This window comes from Paroedura picta, chromosome 7, assembly GCF_049243985.1.
Source record: "Paroedura picta isolate Pp20150507F chromosome 7, Ppicta_v3.0, whole genome shotgun sequence".
Classification (NCBI taxonomy): domain Eukaryota; kingdom Metazoa; phylum Chordata; class Lepidosauria; order Squamata; family Gekkonidae; genus Paroedura; species Paroedura picta.
The window spans coordinates 74,538,719-74,558,317 of NC_135375.1; the positions used below are offsets into that span (position 1 = coordinate 74,538,719).

Genomic DNA, 19,599 nt, shown 5'->3' on the forward strand with positions numbered 1-19,599 from the left:
TTTTTCCATCTTCACCAAGCCAGGCTACTAGCGCCCTACTGTCCTTGGACCACTTGGCCACAGTGATCCATGCAACGGTCACTTCTAGACTAGACTACTGTAACTCGCTCTTTGCAGGCCTGCCCTTCTCTTTGATCTGGAAGTTACAGCTGGTACAGAATGCAGCTTCCAGGGTCCTCACTAGGACACAATATTCAGCTGGTGCTTCTGACATAGTGCTTTTGACATCTGCACTGGTTATCAGTCTGTTTCTGGATCAAGTTCAAGGTTTTGGTATTGACCGTCAAGGCTATACGCGGTCTGGGTCCTGCCTACATGCAGGACCGCTTGATTGCTTATTCCCCCCCGCAGGGCTCTTTACTTTGCGGGTATGAAACTACTGGTAGTCCCGGCCCTTGGGACATTCACCTGGCCTCTACCCGGGCCAGGGCCATTACCTGGTGTAATGAGCTCCTGGAAGAGCTAAGGGCACTGATGGAGTTGTCAACTTTCCGCAGGAATCCATCTGATTGATCTGATACCTCATTCTCACCAGCAGAACAGCAGGAAGGTTGGCCTCTGGCTGGATGAGGGGATGAGATAGTTAGTGGTTTTTTTGCCTGCCGCCTTAGTAGTAACATTATTAAGGGAAATTACGGGGTTTTATTGTGTTTTTATTCTTTTATTTCCTGTTAATCACCATGAGCCCTGTTGGGCACAGCAGTATATAAATCGAAAAATAAATAAATTAAAATAAATAAATAAAACATAGTATGCATAAGGGAACTGTGAAGGACAGTCATGAAGCCTGATCAATGACATAAGTCTAGAAATGTAGAATGTTAAACTTTTCAAAATGCTACCAAGGTAAAACATTTGAACTAGTTAAGGCACAAATGTTAACTCCTAGGCACACTCTTTCACTTCATAGTTACATGCCAGTATTTTGTTAATAACGAAAATGCAAATGTCCTCCTAAATCCAGTGTCATAGATCTCTTTCAGCATGAGTAACACAGATCTCCTTATTTTGAAAGAATATTCCAGCAAGATCTCTGGAAGTACAAAGAAAAAATACTGCATCTTCAGTTGAAAAGCCAAAATGCTGACTTGCCACAGCTGCCAAGGTGGGAGGGGGAAGAAACGTTTATCACATATTATTATGACACTTAAATTAAATGTATTTAAGATTTTTCAAGTGTTTTCCGAATTTTTACAGTAATCTGGAGTCTCTTTTGGAAGAATGAATCTACAATTACAAAGGCTATTACTTAAAAAAAAAGAGACCCTTGGTTTGGCAGCTAGCTGCTAAACACCTGTACCTGGTCATTGTCTTCAGCGTTCTGAATAACATGACTGAAAAGGTAGGGCATAGGTAGGTTTGTACTTATTTTACCTTGTAACAATAGATGAATCGGAGGGGGGGGGGTCTGTAGAAATAAACAAGAGACTTGCCAAATGCGATGCATATTGGGTTTATATTGATGTCCTCACAGTAATGACCCAAGAGTATAAAAGGAGAATGCCTTTTGACAATTCTAGTGCAGAAAAATTAATTTTGGCTTACAAACCAAAATTAATTTGTGGAAACGAGGGATGCCTGAGCTCATCATTCAACATAAATCAGAGATCTGACCTAGAAAAACTATCCAAACTTTAACGGGGGAGAAAAATCTCATATGTTCAAAGGCACAGTCTTTATATTCATTGTGACACTGCAACCATATTTTGACTGAAAATTTAAACTAGTGAATGTAACTTAAAAAAAGAACAAACATAAATGCCATTTTACATGAACAAGCGTGTGTGTGTGTGTGTGGGAGTCGTCTGTCCGTCTGAAACCTGGCGTTTAAAAAACAGTTTCCTGTAGAGCGAACACACGCCCTTGTTTTTCCTTCAGGTACTGCTTCAGCGCAAAATAATGGCCATCTGGCGCGTCTGTTCATACCGGCGAATTCCTACCTGCCTTTCCTAGACCTACCACTTGGCCGGCTGGCAACTAATCTCGGCAAGCCTTCCTTTCTTCCTTCCTGCCACCTGTCACAGCACCGCTTGACTCACAGCGCCGAGGCTCGTTCAGCCGAGCCGAACGGACTGGGAGTGAACAGGTGCGCAGGCGCAAAGCAAGGCTTCAGGCAAGCCGGCGCGCGCTACCTCACGCCAGGTAACCGTCTGTCACATTCAGCTGTTGTTGGGAAGAGCCGGGCATGAGCCCAGTAGGAATCATTACGCCTCTCAGCGTGCTGTCATTGGTTGCTGTCTCCGCAAGGAGCTGCTAGCAGGCCTCGTGGCCAACCCGTGTGACGCCACAACCTCAGGATTCCTCCTCACGCCAATTCGGCGGCACCGGTCAGGTCGGCGACTACTTCCTTAAATCACGTGGCTCCAGAAAAGCACGCCGGGGGGGGGGGGCGCCCTCGAAAGCGCTTTACGTCACGTGACGCCACAGCGTTGCTTCCCCAAAACTCGGGGGGGGGGGAAGGTGGAGGGCGGAAATCTTCACGGAATAGTTTGCGCGTGCGCAGCTCATAGCTGTCAACCACGGACGGAACAACAAGTCCCACCAACGGAGGGAGGGGGAGGCCGTGGGGACGCGGATAGTTATCCTTGCTGAGGAAGTGCGGCAGTCCTGGCCGGCGGTGCCCTCGTTTCGTGCCCCAGCGCTCTGGCGCTGCCCTCCCGCGCTCAGGTAGCTGGGCAGGTGGGGGAGGAGGTATGCGGGAGGCTTGGCTGGAGGACGGTCGTGTTGCTCCTGTGAGAGAACAGTGATGACAGGTGCGAGCAACAGGTGGAAGAGGAGGAGGAGAAAAGAGAGGAAGCCGAAATTGAGGCGCTGACTGGGATGGGCTGCTATGAGCTGGGTGTTAAAGGAAGTGGGGGGATGGGTAGAGGAGGTGGCTCTGGGCTAACTGGGCTTGAGGAAAGCGGCTGCTAGTGGCACTAAGGTAAATGGAGCGGGATGAGTGGCAGAGAAGTGGAAGGGTGAGATGGTGGATGAGGGGGCAAAGAAGGGCGCTTCGGTGTGAGAGATGTAGGCTGTGGTCCATTTGTATGGGATGTGGGACTTGACGGGGAGGGTGTATGTGAATGAGCAGAACTGGGCAGGATGTATGCCACAGCAGTGACTGAGGAAGGATGGGGAGTGTCCAGTGAGAATTGTTGGAAGTGATTTAAAAATGCAGATCTGAATCCAAGATGTTTAAAAAGTTGGTGGAGTATGTGGTCCAAGTCTCTTTCGCTGGCCCAAGTTCATAACCCTTTGGTGTCTCCCAAGACAAATTCTGTCACCACAATTGTTTCCTGAAGAATGGCTATGTAGAGGGATTGGATGTTGATAGCATTCAGTAAAGTGAAGAAGTGGCTGGTAGTTTTGTTTTCATTATATATTTCTTGAACACCTTACAATCTAAATGGGTGAAGAAATCATGCTGGAAAACCGTCTGAAAGGTCCAGCTGCTGCTTGAATTGCCTTTGTGCTCAGATTTAATAAAGTGTTCAAAAAAGTGTTGTTTCTAGATGTTTACTTGGGTGCAGTTCCTGAATACAAGGAAATACTTGTAGTGAGGGATTGTCTTCATGATATGGGATGTCCCTTAAAAAAAAAGCTGTGTTCCTTTTGTGTTTCAAAAATCTGATTGCACAATTTGTTATTAGCTGTCTGATACTCAGAGCTTTTGTCTTTTCCTTTGCTGAAGGTTAGAATAAACAGAGTTCATTACATCTTTTGGGAGTGAAGATATATCAGAAATTTATAGTTGCTATTCCAGTTTATTACGTTCCTCATTACGTTCCAATTCTGTATAAAAATACAGAAGACTTTATGAGAACTTTAAGTAAAATGAGCACATTACTCAGTTGTTGTGAGGAATCTAGGATTATTCCACTTATGAAAATGAACTCAACTGGAATTGAGGTTTTATTTTATTACTAGTAACAAAGCTCATTTAAAAAAGGGGCTTTGAAAGGGGTGGCAGGCAGGAGGGCGTGAGATGGTTGCTGCGGCTCCCTTTGGCCCACAAAGTGGGCTAAAGGGATTGGAAAGCCCCTCCCCACCGGCGGAGACAAGGCTTTGTGGCCTGCAGAGAGGCCGCAAACTCTCCCCCAGCTCCCTCTCAGCAGGAGCATACCTGCAGGCCGCAAAGCCCTGTCACTGCCTCTCTCCTCGTGGGCGACAATGGAGGCCGCAGCCACAAGGCTTCTAGCAGGCAAGGGGGGGGAGGGCCAATCAGGGTGGACCTGGACGGACAGGGCCCTGGACAGTCGCCTCCCAGGAGGCCATTTTCCCAAATATGTAAGGGAGCAAAATAGTGTTACGGATTTACCGGAAATAAATAAATAAATTAAATAAATACTGAGAGAGACCTTTAATGGCATTAATAACCAGGAAAGCACGCAAGTTAAAATATACAGTGAAATGTATCAATGACTAAAAACAATAACAATAATTCGGAGAGAAACAATGCAAGACCCTCAATACCTTCAGTACTTTGGCCTTTTTAGACCAAAGTGATTTTTAGCAACATGGAGCCTAGCAAGATAAATAATAGGTTGTAAGTATTTTATTTATTTTAGATTAAATGCTTATATCCCACCTTAGCTTGCTAGGGTCAGTATTGCTAAAAAAGAGAAATTACAAGTTGCAAACACATTTTATTAGCTACATGGTAAAATAATGGACCTCAGTGCACTTGGGGAACTCCCTATTACCCAGATGTGTTAACAGATGCTTCTGTTTTCTTTCATATAGAAGAACATTTTATAAAGAAATCTTAATTTTTAAAAATAAGCTATTATGTTTTAAAATCTAATTTTAACGCTTGACAATTTTATTGAGGGGTGGGGGGTAGTCTTTTGGGGGAAGGAGAATATAAGTGACATCCTCAGTTCTACTTAATAATGTTTGATGTTACCACCATCATGTGGTAAAATTTATTCCTCTTAAGTTGCTGAGTTTGTTGGACCTTATATTTTTTTACCACACATAGTGACACCCCTGCCCCAATATATTCTTTCCAAGCTTTTTCTCTAGATTTCCTATAGAGGGATTATATGTCTTTGCTTCTCTCTATATTGCCAGGTTTCTTGGGTATTCACCATATCCATATTCTCTTTTAGTGCTGAAGCACTCCGATGTCTACATCTTGGCTTGGAGCCTGCTAGCATTAGCCTTTAAATGCACGCAGAGTCGTTCTCCAGTTATCCTTTTTGTGTGCATTTGATCCTACAATTGTCTGGTCTCTTTAAACCACTGTCATTTTTTCTAAAGACGCAAGTACTACATTGTCTACTCTTTAAAGATTTGAAACATCACATAATCTTTATTAATGGAATAATTGTCCCAAAGTTGATGCTTCTCCGTTCCTACTAGATCCTCTGCAAAGTCATTTTGAAACCCACTGGGCATGTTTTTGATATTAAGACCAGTACTCCATATCATCCCATCTGCTCACTGAGATCAACCACTCTGGGTATACCTTTTATAGAAGTGTCTTCCTAAGATTGCCAAATTTCCGGTGATTTAGAGGTGAAGCCTAGGGAAGACTTGATTTGGGGATGGGGAGGGAGCTGCTGTATAGTCTGCCCTCCTGAGCAGCCATTTTCTTCAAAAAGAACTGGTTTGTACAATGTGGGGATTAGTTGTATTCCTAGAAGATCTCTAGGGCCTACTTGGAGGGTGGAGCCCTCACACAGGGAACAAGTAGCCTTTCTATTAATTCTGTTTTGAAGGTCCTGGATGTTAACTCATTTCTTATTTGCCTTTGTAGGCCATTCCAAATACATAAGCAAGTAAAGTCATGAATACTTTAGTTCATTTCCACTATTCCTGTGAGTTTGTGTGTTGCTTACTTATTCTGCGTGGCCTTCTGAGACAGTTAAGAGCCTGGTTACTGCTTGATTTAACCAAACTAGCAGCTACCTGAATTTTACTTTCCTGGACCTCAAAGGTATAGTGTCCAGTAATAATGTTGATATGCCCCAAGACCATTGACTTTCCCTTTGTGGTACCTACTAGCCTAGCTACATGGCACATGACACCTGTAACTTTTACATCAGACAGACTGTTTCTGCACTAGAGATATCATTTAGATTTGCATTTGTAAAGGATCAAGGTTTTGGCGGTTTCTGCACTGAAATTTGCCATTTTGGCTGCAAAGCCAAATTGTCCCCTCGCCTTGCCCTGCAGCAAAGGAATCCCCAGAAATCCGTTTTTCAGTTTTTGAAGCAGGATCTAACGGGGTCTAAATTGGGGGCATTCGGGCTTTTCAAGTCTGTGGCTGCCATTGTTCCCCACCCCCCTGTAGTTACACTTCCATTTCTCCTGCCCTGCTCACCATTATTTTTTTAAATAAGCTTACTGTGCTATTTCCCCCCCCCAGAAGGTGTTTCAGAATGAGTAATTAAGGGGATAAGGGCTATTATCAGTTTTAAAACTTCCAAAAAAATCCCAAAGGGTTTTGCCAAAAAAGGCCTCTACAGGAGAATCTGTGCATCCTTCAGTTCCCCCCTCCCTTCCCCAATCCTGAGCCTGGCTGGTGGTTTGCATCAGGAAAGATTGATGGGGGATTTCTGTGCCTCTCCTCCCTGGTGCAATCTGTCAGTCACCTGAACTCTGCATCTCTCCTCCCCAATGTGATCTGGCAGCAGATGGAACTCGACACCTCCCCTTCCTTTTCCTGCTTTGGAGTTCAGGTGGCTGCCGGGGGAGGCCTGGGGAAGGGAATTTCTTGGCAGCCAGAAAGAAGACAAACATGGCTTGGTTGAGTCTTCCCTCCAGCAGAGAAGCTGGCCAGAGCAGTATATTTAAGTGAGAGGGGGCATTTCTGTGGCCTACCTGTCAGCCAACGGTTAGGCAGAAGGGGAAAGCTTTCCCCCCTCAAAAGGAAAGCACACACATGCCCACAGACTCGCATTGCTCTCAAAAATGCTTCCCTCACCTCAGTCAGGGGCTGTTAGAGACTCCTTTCACAGCAGGCCTGAAGGGGTGTGTGTGTGGAATCCTGTGCAAGAGTGGTAGTTGGCCCTTAGTTGCGAATATTCCACCAACAGGAGGCTTCGGAACCTTCAGCATTTTGTCAGGGTGTACAGTCAGGGGCGGGACAGCCTACTTGATTGGCTGTTTGTGGGACGGCCAATCAGGTAGGCTATGAGGTTTCTTTATGCAACTTTGGAATTATATAGTGTTATGATGATGATATGATATTTTATCAATGTTTGCATGTCATAGACTTCTGAGGAAGACCCAGTGGGGGTCTAAATGCATCTGTTCTAAGATTGTATAGTGCATATGATAATTTTTCAATAATGGACTATGGACTTGTGTGTGTTTTTAACCTTAAATATGTTTTTAAAAGCTGCACACAATACATGTTTATATATTTTTGTAACATGTTGTCCAATTTGCATAGACTTACAGCCTTTCAGGTCCTAGCTAATCCCAGTTAGTTTTTTTTGTTTTCTATGGAATCTGGAGTTGCCAGGACCAGTGTAAAAAAACCATCCTGTTCCTGTAGCTCAGTGGTTCTCAACCTGGGAGTCGGGACCTCTTTGGGGGTCAAAGGGTGAGCAGCATGGCCGGGGAGTGGGGCACTCCCACTGATGCCCCTCCTCCTGCAAGTGCCCATTGCTTGGCCGCCAGTGACTCCAGCAGCACCTTCAGTGCAGTCTCCCGACAGACGCTCCAGGTGGTGGTGCAGCTTTGTGGGGCAAGAGGCAGAACTGAGAAACCCCAGAAAAAAACCAATTTATATACAATCGTGAACAATGGATATTCACTGGCCATTTTTTGTTTAATTTCTGTGAAAGAACACTTGCATAATTTTATGGTTGGTCAATTGTTGTGCATCTGCATGCGCACCTGCGCACACTACCCGCACACATGCACACCGCCACCACACCAGCTGCCACTGACTTGGGGTCGTGGATTAGGTAACGTTGAGAACTGCTGACCTAAAGCATGATGTACCATAACGCAGAAGAAGACTTTAGTAGTCCAAGGAATCAAAGTGAATACATAAACTTAGTTCATGGGATAGTACCATTAGAGGGCTGCATATGACATGTTGTTTTTCATACAGCTTGTTTTACCTTGCCTTTATATAGTCTTCTTTGGTTTGTTCTCTGACTTTAATTTACTTTTTACTTTTTGAATCTGTACACAGAAGGTGACATGGGGCTAATTTGGTGGTCCCAGCATGCCTGATTCTGTCATTGGCCTTGCTGAAGCATGCAGATTCTTGTAATTGTACAAATACTACATGCAGACTTGTTTTCTGCTTTGTACTGAATATATTTTACTTAAGCCACATTAAGTAATTCTTCTTATGTCTCCCACCATTTTCATTGATTCTTATGATAATACAGCTAAGTCAAGACTCATTGCTACAGAGCAGCTCTCATTAGTCATTATGTACTTGTGTAGTGTAGTGTCAGAAGGCTTTCAATCTACTGTCAGAACAGTGAAGCTTAAGGTATTGTCTCATTTCCTTGTGATTTGAAAATACAAGTTGCCGTAGGATATTTAATAGCCTGGCAGCTTTGACTCTTGCAGAGGTTTATATTCAACAAAAGATGATCCTCTTGGCTCTCCTTGATTAGAAGAAAGTCACAGCTGGCACACAGTAATTTGGACATAGGAGATTTGGCTAACTATAGTTGAGTCTGGAGGCCTTTTCTCTTTGTTATGATAAAGCGAAGCAATGTAATGTTATATTCTGCTTTGCCCTGATTGACATTAAGGCAGAATTAAACATGATGTTCTGTATACCTAGGTGTTCTGTAAACCTTGGTGATTATTACTGTACATCTCTTGCTGGTTTGTTTTTTAGCTTCTTATTGACAGTTTCTCTCAAGTATGGTATAGCTGAGTTTTCTTCAGTTTATGCAAATACAAAAAGGAAAACTGTCATGACTAAACACGAAATGTGTAGATTAAACTCAAGTGGTAATTATGCAGTAAAGCTTAAACTATCTGTTAGTTTTGGGGACCCATTAGCAGGTCCAGCCTAACAATTATAACAAGGCTAGATAAAATGAATCAAATAAATAATTGATAAAATTTTTAAATGAATCAAATTGGCATGGAGGTTTGCCCAGAATGAAGGGAAGTTAAATTAGTGTTATTTCCAATTAACACTTTTTTGCTTTTATAACTGGGGAGGGGAGGGTATGCTCATAAACTGTTTAACATTGGGGGTGCTATAATTTGTGGATAATGGAGGTTTTATCATGTTATCATTTTAAACAGTAACTTCCTATAATTCTAATAAATGAAGTTTGCGTGCTTGTTGCCAGTGTTATGTAGAAACAGATGTTAAAGCAGGGTTACCCAGTGTCGCACTTATGGGCACCTTGGCACCCCTAATGCTACCCCAGCATCCACTAAGCTTGCCAGAAAATGGGTGTGGCCATTTTAAGGCAGAAGTTATTGTGGGCCCTCACTGAAATGGAAGGATTTTCCAATGAAGGATAAGCAGGACTAGTTAGCAAATGGATGTTCCTTAGTTAGTGTGTGGCCATTCCTCCCTCAGACTTTACTTCTTCCCAGGAGGTATGAGGAAGGAGGTATTCTGTTTGGTACTAACTCCTGCCACAGCCATTTTGGGTTTGGTTCTATCTTCTGTGCAGCTTGTCAAAATTCCAAAGGTGCTGCAGGTTTAAAAAGATTGAGGAGACTGTTAATTCTTGGAGAATATTAGAAATCAAAATGTTTGTATCTGAGGAAGTGTGCATGCACACAAATGCTTATACCTTGAATAAAACTTTGTTGGTCTTAAAGGTGCCACTGGACTCTAAATTTGTTCTTTTGTTTTGGTATCATGAGCAATCCTCAAGGTAGAACAGCAACAATATATCCCTTTGTTATAGCTGTATTGATATTGCACATTAATCTGTCAGTTTAAATATTGTCACTCATTTCTGTCTAACATAATGATTTGCTTATTAGCAGGTATAACTTTGAGCACTCATGGCTGCTCAATCATTGGACCATCCTCCAAATGCAAGCTGTAAAATTATGACTTTTCAGCCTTCACTGGATGAATTCCGGGAATTTAACAAGTACTTGGCTTACATGGAATCAAAAGGTGCTCACCGTGCTGGACTGGCAAAGGTAAATGCATAAAGGTGAAAATGAAAGTATTGTGAAGTTACATGCATCTTTCTTTATTATAATATATTTTGTCCAGTGTTATTCAAGAGTAATGCAAATATTTTAGCATCAGAACTGTTTATACTTAGCTGGCTAACTGTAGTTTGAAGCGACCTTTTTGCTATATCAAATGACAAAGTGTTACTAGTGTATTTGACAATAAAGAATAAAAAATGAAGGATGATTGCTATTAAAATTAATTGTAAATCTATGCAAGTCATAAAACACTGTTTAGAGGCCTTTCACAACTTGATTTTTTAAAATTGGAGTTGGAGCAACTTCTTTACAACTGAGTTATAGCTCCTGCTTCCCACAGGCAAACGCTCTTCATTTTTGTGAAAGGTAGGTTTCTTTCGGTTGGAAAGAAAAGTTGTATTTGTGTATAGTATATCTTTCAGATCTGAGTTCTTGTTGTAGGTATAGGGCCTCAGAAGTACACATGAAGTTGTTTTCTCATGCAAAGAAGTGGTGAAAAGGTGAAAAAAGCAAATTTCATGTTGTGGATTATTATGATAGAGATTTAAAATAGAATAGCCTATATTATAATTCGTCTATATAAGTATATGGTATGATGTCATTTGGAATACCGTGTAGTTCTTGCTTTATGTAAAAAAAATATTGCAGAACTGAAGAAAGATGGCAACCAAAATGATTACGGAATTACAGTTGTTGTTGTTGTTAGGTGCAAAGTCGTGTCCAACCCATCGCGACCCCATGGACAATGATCCTCCAGGCCTTCCTGTCCTCTACCATTCCCCGGAGTCCATTTAAGCTTGCAACGACTGCTTCAGTTACTCCATCCAGCCACCTCATTCTCTGTCATCCCCTTCTTCTTTTGCCCTCAATCACTCCCAGCAATAGGCTCTTCTCCAGGGAGTCCTTCCTTCTCATGAGGTGGCCAAAGTATTTGAGTTTCATCTTCAGGATCTGGCCTTCTAAATAGTAGTCACGGCTGATCTCCTCTAGGACTGACCGGTTTGTTCGCCTTGCAGTCCAAGGGACTCTCAAGAGTCTTCTCCAGCACCAGAGTTCAAAAGCCTCAATTTTTTAACGCTCGGCCTTCCTTATGGTCCAACTTTCACAACAGTACATTGCAACTGGGAAGATAGCCTTGACTAGACACACTTTTGTTGGCAGGGTGATGTCTTTGCTTTTTAGGATGCAGTCGAGATTTGCCATAGCTTGTTATCCCAGTTATCTTTTGGCTTCCTACTCTAGCATTCCAATCCCCCATGATAATAAGCACATCATTTTTTGGCGTTGCTTCAAGACGTTGTTGTAGGGCTTCATAGAACTGGTCAACATCATCCTCTTCAGCAGCAGTGGTTGGGGCATAGACCTAGTTTACTGTGATGTTGAATCGTCTGCCTTGGATTCAAACTGAGATAATTCTGTCATTTTGGGGATTGTATCCCAAGACTACTTTTCCTACTCTCTTATTGATTATGAAGGCTACTCCATTTCTTCTTAAAGATTCTTGCCCACAGTAGTATATCTGATGGTCATCTGAATTAAATTCATCCATTCCTGTCCATTTGAGTTCACTGATTCCTAAAATGTCGATGTTCAGTCTTGTCATCTCTTGTTTGACCAGCTTGCCTTGATTCATGGATCTGACTTTCCATGTTCCTATGGAATAAACGTCTTTACAGCATCGGACTGTCTTTTCGCCATCAGTTACCTCCACAACTGAGCATCCTTTCGGCTTTGGCCCAGTCGCTTCATTCATTCTGGTGCTACTCCCCTCTGTTCATCCCCAGTAGTATATAGGACACCTTCCGATCTTCCGGCGTCATATCGTTTCGCCTTTTGGTACTGTCCATTGGGTTTTCATGGCAAAGATACTGGAGTGGTTTGCCATTTCCTTCTCCAGTGGATCATGCTTTGTCAGAGCTCTCAGCTATGACCTGTCCGTCTTGGGTGGCCCTACATGGCATAGCGCATAGCTTCACTGAGCTACACAAGCCCCCTTGCCACAAAAAGCAGCGATCCTTGAAGGGGGAAGGAATTGCAGTATCTTAAGGCTAAAAGCAGTTTAAGACTTTCAGTTTAGAAAAAAGACATTCAAGGGTGAACACAGATGTGTGGTCGTAGGAATACAAGGAAATATTCAGGAAAAGGTTATTTTTCCCAAGGCCTTTTTCAATATTTCAAATGGAAAACCTGAGGGAACAATGGAAAGAAACTCCAATGCGATTTTAAGTTGAGTGAAATGCTTCTAAAATGGGTTTCACTCTCTTAATGCATAGCATGAATTGTTCAAGGATACCACCAGTTTTCTCAGCTGGTAAACTGGGAAATTTGAGGAGCTCTGAAAAAAAAACGCATCTCTGGATTATTTTTCCTTTTTAGATGAGAAAACCGCTGTATTACAAAACCATTTCACATTTCCTCTCTCCCTCCCTCCCTCAGATTTATATACCACCCTCTCTTGTGGCTCAGGGTAGTTTACATAGAACATGGGGATAATTACAGTGTAATTCAATAACATCAAGTAGAACACAATAGTGACAGTGGTTTCAATAACTAGTGATAATAATTCCAGTAACGTTTCCATATAACAATTCTGATAGTAATTATGATAATGTTAACCTATCAACTATGGTCCCATAGGTTAGTTGATTCAGGGTTCAGTTTATGGGGAGGAGTTTGGGGGCCCCAGTATATAATGTTGTTTTCGTTGATCTCAACCAAGAGCATATGCATAGCATGAAAAACTGAGAAATTTCTTGGTTCTTTTATATTGGAAAATTTGGGGGGAAATTGAAATTCTTATACTATAGACTTAATATTTTCAAGATTTTTGTTTAAATATAAACAGTCAGTATGCCATAATAATTAACTTTACTACAGTGTTCAGTGTGTCCACTAAATTAATATCCAGACGTAGTGGCCGTCTTACCTATTGAGATTAAAAATTTCTGTCCAAATAATTCTTTGAATTTATGCAGAACTTGTTTTCTGCCTTAAACAAAATTTTCTTTCCTCTCAGAAAGCAAAAAAAAATTAAGTGTGCTGTAGGATGCAGCAGTTTGCAGGCCTTTCTCAATTACTGTGTGTACTTGAATTTTTTTGTGTAGAAAATGAAGTCATTCATACTTTTAAATTCCATAAATGTGCAAAATGGTATAACTTTATATGCTGACTAAATTATGAATTATGCATTTCATGTTCAGTCATTATAATTTTTGGTTTAGTAAGAAAGTATTAGTGGCAAAATTATACAGAAGAACTATACAAGAGTGAGCTTAACATCCCTGATAACCACGAGGGGATAGTCACTGACCTGGAGCCAGACATCCTGGAATGTGAAGTCAAATGGGCCTTAGGAAGTCTGAGCAACAATAAAGCTGGATCATGGAGAAAGCTAGGGAGTTCCAGAAGAACATCTAGGGGCTTTTCGCACGCCTTCAAAATCGCACAATGGTTGCCAATTGAAAACGCTACTGATTTGCCATTATGCACAACGTCATTGACAATCTGCCACACACCTGAAACGATCCGCAAAAAGCGCTTCCTTGTAGCGCTTTCAGGGAAATCCCCAAAAGTGGATTCACCCTCCGGAAAGCGCTACACTCCTGCAACCAATCTGCAACACTAGCGGGAAAGTTCTGTGCGTTACCATTGTTGTGGTTTCTACAAAGTCCCTCCCCCTGGCTCTCTCCTCTGATCTTCCGGCGAAGCGATCGCCATTTTTTTTTCTCCGAGCGAGCGAAGTTCAACCCACCAGCAAGCCTGTTTAGAGGCTTCCCCGGCTTCAGTCCCTCCCCAGAGCTGTTTAGTCACTAAGCACAAACAACAGAGAAGCCCGTTTGCTGATGTATTTTCCCTTTATTTTTTACACTGTTTTCGGCCGAAAATTGGGCCCGTGAGGGGGGGGGATTTTTTTTTCACTTGGGGGGAGCGAGGCAACGATGAAACGACAGCTCAAACACACCTGCCAGCTGATGGGTCTCTCCGTTGCAACGAATCAACACATATTCGTTGCAATGTGTGTGTGTGTTTTTTTTAAAAAAACCTTTCTTAAAGGGAAAGGGGCTGTTTGGGAGGATGCTAACGGCTGCCCATTGGCTGCTTGACGGCCAGGGGCGGGACGAGCTCGGCAATAGCGCTTCCTTTCTAGCGATTTTTGCTGAGACCGGAAGCTTGTGGGAAACGATAGAAATGCAACTAGATTCCACTACAAAGTCAGGTATGCATAATGACGAATTGCACTATTATAAATGGCGATTTTTCGTTCAGCAAACAATTTGCTACAAGGATCCCGGTGCGGAAAGCCCTCTACTTTTGCTTCATTGGCTATGCTAAATTGTGTGGAGCACAACAAATTGTGGCAAGTTCTTAAAGAGATGGGAATACCAGAGCTTCTTATCTGTCTCTTGAGATAGCAATCCCCAACCTGTGGACCGCGGACCACATGTGGTCCTTCGACAAATTGGAGGCGGGCCCCAAAGGATGCCTTCTCCCCCCTCGCCCTTTACTTCACCCCCCCCAGCCCTTTACAACACACTTCATTGTTGTGGTGTGTCTGTATCTTATTTTGAAGATGATACCATTCTAATGGCAGAAAGTGAAGAGGAACTAAAGAGCCTCTTGAAGTGGATGAAGGAGGAGAGTGCAAAAGTTGGCTTGAAACTCAACATCAAGAAAACGAAGATCATGGCATCCAACCCTCTCAATTCCTGGCAAATAGATGGGGAAGAAATGGAGGTAGTGACAGATTTTATTTTCCTGGGCTCCAAGATCACTGCAGTTGGGGTCTGTAGCAAAGAAATTAAATGTCTCTTGCTCCTGGGGAGGAAAGCTATGGCAAATCTAGACAGCATCCTAAAAAGCAGAGACATCACCCTGCCAATGAAAGTGCATCTAGTCAAGGCTATGGTCTTCCCAGTTGCAATGTATAGCTGTGAAAGTTGGACCATAAGGAAGGCCGAGCGTCAAAAAATTGAGGCTTTTGAACTCTGGTGCTGGAGAAGATTCTTGTGAGTCCCTTGGACTGCAAGGCGAACAAACCAGTCAGTCCTAGAGGAGATCAGCCCTGACTGCTCCTTAGAAGGCCAGATCCTGAAGATGAAACTCAAATACTTTGGCCACCTCATGAGAAGGAAGGATTCCCTGGAGAAGAGCCTAAAGCTGGGAGCGATTGAGGGCAAAAGAAGAAGGGGACGACAGAGAATGAGGTGGCTGGATGGAGTCACTGAAGCAGTTGGTGTAAGCTTAAATGAACTTTGAGGAATGGTAGAATACAGGAAGGCCTGGAGGATCATTGCCCATGGGGTTGTGATGGGTCGGATACGACAAGAAAGTATTACATATATTTCAGCTTCCTTCAACATTTCCATTTTTTTCTGGGAGGGGGGAAATGAGAAATAAGTTTTGACTTTGGCTTCAAAATTTGTGGAAACTCTGCACTTAGGAGGACATGATGGGGTTTTATAAATTTATGCATTGAATTGAGCAAGTGGAGACCTCTTTCAGCTGTTCCATAATACTGGAACTTGAGTGTTAATAGATAATAACTTCCACATGTTTAAAAGGAAGCACTTATTTACTTGTTGGATAATTTAAATTGTGGAATGGTGCCAGTGAATGTAGGAATGCCCACAGTAATATGTGATTTTAAAAGGAAATTAGATTCATGAAGGATAGGTGCATTAGTTTCTACTAGCCATGACAGCTAAAGTCAGCCTGCACAACTGGAGGCAGTAAATCTCTGAATACCAATGCTAGGAGGCAGCATCAGGAGAAGACCTTGGTGTATGTGGCCTGTTTGTTTGCCCTCCAGGGCAAGTAGTTAGCATCTATTTCAAACAGGATGTTGGACTAGAGGAACCTCTGGTCTGATGCAGCTAGGTTCTTATGTTTTTTGTTGTGTTAGGACCTTCTGTTCGCCTCACTGGAAACTGTATCTAGCTGCACTCCAGGGAATGTATTTGCATGATCTATAGGGGAATTTTTAAAAAGTGAAAACGGATTAGGTTTAAATTAACATTTTATTTAATAGCTGGGTTGTGTGTATAACAGGTGTCAGATAAATAGGGATGGCTCTCTTGAGGTATAGTTTCATACATTGGAGACTTATGAAGTCTAGTTTGCAGGTGTTTTTGGGAGCGCTGCAATGGAATACAGCTAATGAGGATTGAACTGATTAGCTTAAGTAACAACCAAACAAAACTGATTGAATAAGGCCTCGTGAGATCATATTACTTCAAGTTTGTAACCTAAGAATCTGGGAGCATATCTGTAGTAATTATGACATCTAATTTCACATTATGCCATAAGAACACTAAACACTGAGTTATTCCTCACTTTTTCTGTGGCAACAAAATTAATGAGCAATGCTCTACTGAATATAATTTGTACAGTGCATCCTGTCATGAAGATGTATAGAAATTTCAGGGAGATATGACAATACAAAACTCTAAAGTAACTTGTTTTGCCGCCTAACTTTTATTGGATATCTGTCTTACATGCAACATTTTTTTGAAATTGTTTAATCAGTGTGGCTGAGTCCTACTGCAGTAATGGAATGGTTGTGATTTTCGATAGCTTATTATGATGGTAATGATAGTTGTGTGGCTGTATTTAATTTGTTCTTGGTTTGCAGTCTTCTGCTGGAAGACCCACTATTAATATTAAATTCTGAAATACCCAGGGCATTTGGTATATAAACTACACTTGAGCAAATATTGACACAAAGGAAAGTGAAAGAGAAAATGAACACTTCACTTGATCTAAAAACTGAACCCCTATTAGAGAATGAAGGAGGGTGATAGACGTTTTAGAATGGGTAGTTATGCATTTTTTCGTCTTTGTCATGTTGTTGGCTTTCTCCCTCCTAAGCAAGTGTCCTCATCACCTCCTGTTTATCTCTGTAGGTACTTTACTCTGTATCTTACTTTCCCAAGGACAGAGATTCTTTCAAAAATACTTGAAGCCACTCTTCTGTTCTGTGACAAGTTACTGGGCAGAAACTTATTAGAGGATTCTGGTATACTTCACTGCTTCCATGCATTGGATTGCACCTGGAGATCTCCAGATGTTACAAGAACAGTTTTACATCTGTATTATTGATTTCATCTATATTCAGTACTGTATGTTTTTATCACCTCTACTTACACAATGTAACGTTTATCAATAAGCAATATAATAATAATTTTTTTTATTTCTGACTCACCCTTTTGAGTTGTTCAGTAAAATCAAAATATTGTGGATTGTGTATTAGGAATATGCAGCTACAATGTAGGGCAGGGAACATGTCTTGATTGGTGAGTTGGAACCTATGGTTTCTCTTTGGATCTTGTTTTTCACCTCTTGGAATCAAGTTTGCTTACAATGTTGTATTTCTTAATTCTCCACATTGTTTGGGATGGAAGCTCTCCATATCTTTTCATAGTCTGCTATATTGCTATTACATAAATTACCAGGATTTTATTCCTATTAACCCCATAGGGAGATATTGTGAGAATGAAAATAGTGTGAGCTTTGTAGTCTTAAAAAATAATCATTGACCTTGAATGTAAAAAAAAGAAAGAAATGCAAATATTCATTTAAAATATTCATACTGTGTAGGCCAAATCACAAATGCATGCTTAATAGTCATGAAAATGAGAATCACTATGCACATATTTGATTTTTATGCATACATCTTAAATGCATGGCTTCTTTGCCTTCCAAAGCAGCATTTAGTTCCTTTTTGTGAGTGCATACATTTCCTGAAAAGTTTATGGATTATATTAATAGAATTGGAGAGAATTTCATATAAGTAGGTAAAACTATCATATGCACACACCTGCTGTACATAAAACAGTAAACATGTAGTAATTTCAAGGTTGCGCTTATCTAAACCTTTGGCATTACTTTTACTTGGAAATATTTGAAATTAAATTGTCCTGAATATTTTAGGCCTGTGCAGCCATGTAGTTAAATTATATATTTATTAATGTAGTTCAGTTATTTCTGTTCAACTAGGGGGAGAAATTTCCTTCTGTGCTTATGAAAGACACATTATGCAACCTTAAACCAAGATACATATATTTGATTATTTTGCTGAATTCTGAAAACCATGAAAGAGGAGGACCAATATGCTACGCAGTGATGAAGCACCAATCCTGTCACCAGCATTTATGCTTTCTCCCCAGTGTGTTGAAACTTATGCTCTGCAGCTATATACTATTGTTTGTCTACTTGCACACATATAGACTAGAAAAATATAGAATATAATAATACAATAGAAACTTATATACTAGTCTGTTTTATATGTATCACAGAATGTGATGGCACAGTCTACCCTCCATAGCAGCCATTTCCTTTTGGTGAACTGATCTATGTAGCCCAGATGTCAGTAGTAATTCTAGGACAACTACAGCAGGGGTAGTCAACTTATGGTCCTCCAGATGTTCATGGACTACAATTCCCATGAGCCCCTGCCAGCAAACGCTGGCAGGGGCTTATGAGAATTGTAGTCCATGAACATCTGGAGGCCCACAGGTTGACTACCCCTGAACTACGGGGTATACCTTGAGGTTGATAAATGATGGACGGGGGTTGTCCTGCCCCTATGGGAGTGCTGCTCCAGCATTCATTCAGAAGAGGAATTAAATGTTGGAGAGAAGAAGAATTGGTTTTTATATGCTGCTTTTCTTTACCAGTAGGAGTCTCAAAGTGACTTACAATTGCCTTCCCCTTCCTCTCCCCACAAGAGACACCCATGTGAGGTAGATGGGGCTGAGAGTGCCCTGATATCACCGCTCAGTCAGAACAACTTTATCAGAGCTGTGGCAAGCTCAAGGTCACCCAGCTGGCTGCATGTGGAGGAGGAGCAGGGAATCAAACCTGGCTCTCCAGATTAGAAGTCTGTTCTCTTAACTACTAGACCAAGCACAGCAGGAACCACCTCAGGTCTGCCTTCAGGTCTGCACCTCAGGGAGGGTGCATAGAAGAGTTCATGTTTGCCTCAGTAAAACAGACAGGATGAAGGGTACCTCTGGCTAGTAGTGTGGCAGAGTGGTTTGTTTGTTTGCTTATTTATTTTCTTAGATTTTAGCTTTACCTCAGAGAGAATAGGCCGGTCAATAAATAAATCTTCTGTATTTAGGTATAGTTCCTGCCTTAGTGATCTCCATATTCTACTTGCACACCACAAGCTTATCTCATGGAAGCAAACTCATTCCTATATACTTGCTACCTTGGCACACTCTAACAGAGGGGAAGGTTTGTAGTTTAAAACTAACCATAGGAGGCTATATGAATCCCCTCAGCTAACAGAAAAGGCCTGTCTCAGTAGTCCTACTACATTCTGTGGGGACCTTGGGGCACACTTTATTCAGAAAAATACAAGGGGTCTCTGATAAAATGTATTTCCGTCCTAGACACTCATGCAGTATGTCATGCTTGTGGCACAGGCGCAAAATCATGGGTCCATTCTGCACAGTGCTAATGTTGCCGAATTGTTACCATTGTGTAACGCTATTT

General features: G+C 41.8%; 1 protein-coding gene across 9 annotated transcripts in view; it reads left to right on the plus strand.

The window, feature by feature from the left end:
* The first annotated feature begins 2,064 nt into the window (after nucleotides 1–2,064).
* Nucleotides 2,065–19,599, plus strand: part of KDM4C (lysine demethylase 4C) — a 259,002-nt gene continuing 241,467 nt past the window's right edge. For 4 of the 9 annotated variants that reach the window (XR_013232575.1, XM_077344950.1, XM_077344957.1 and 1 more), the window contains exons 1-2: nucleotides 2,471–2,667; nucleotides 9,922–10,086. Coding sequence is in view for 8 of the 9 variants with exons in the window: in XM_077344950.1 (XP_077201065.1) it covers nucleotides 9,943–10,086 (144 nt within the window). In the remaining variant the exon portion in view is untranslated. Of the gene's footprint in view, nucleotides 2,143–2,169; nucleotides 2,333–2,470; nucleotides 2,754–9,921; nucleotides 10,087–19,599 lie in introns of those variants that run through there. The other 5 variants (XM_077344954.1, XM_077344951.1, XM_077344953.1 and 2 more) reach the window with 5 other exon arrangements.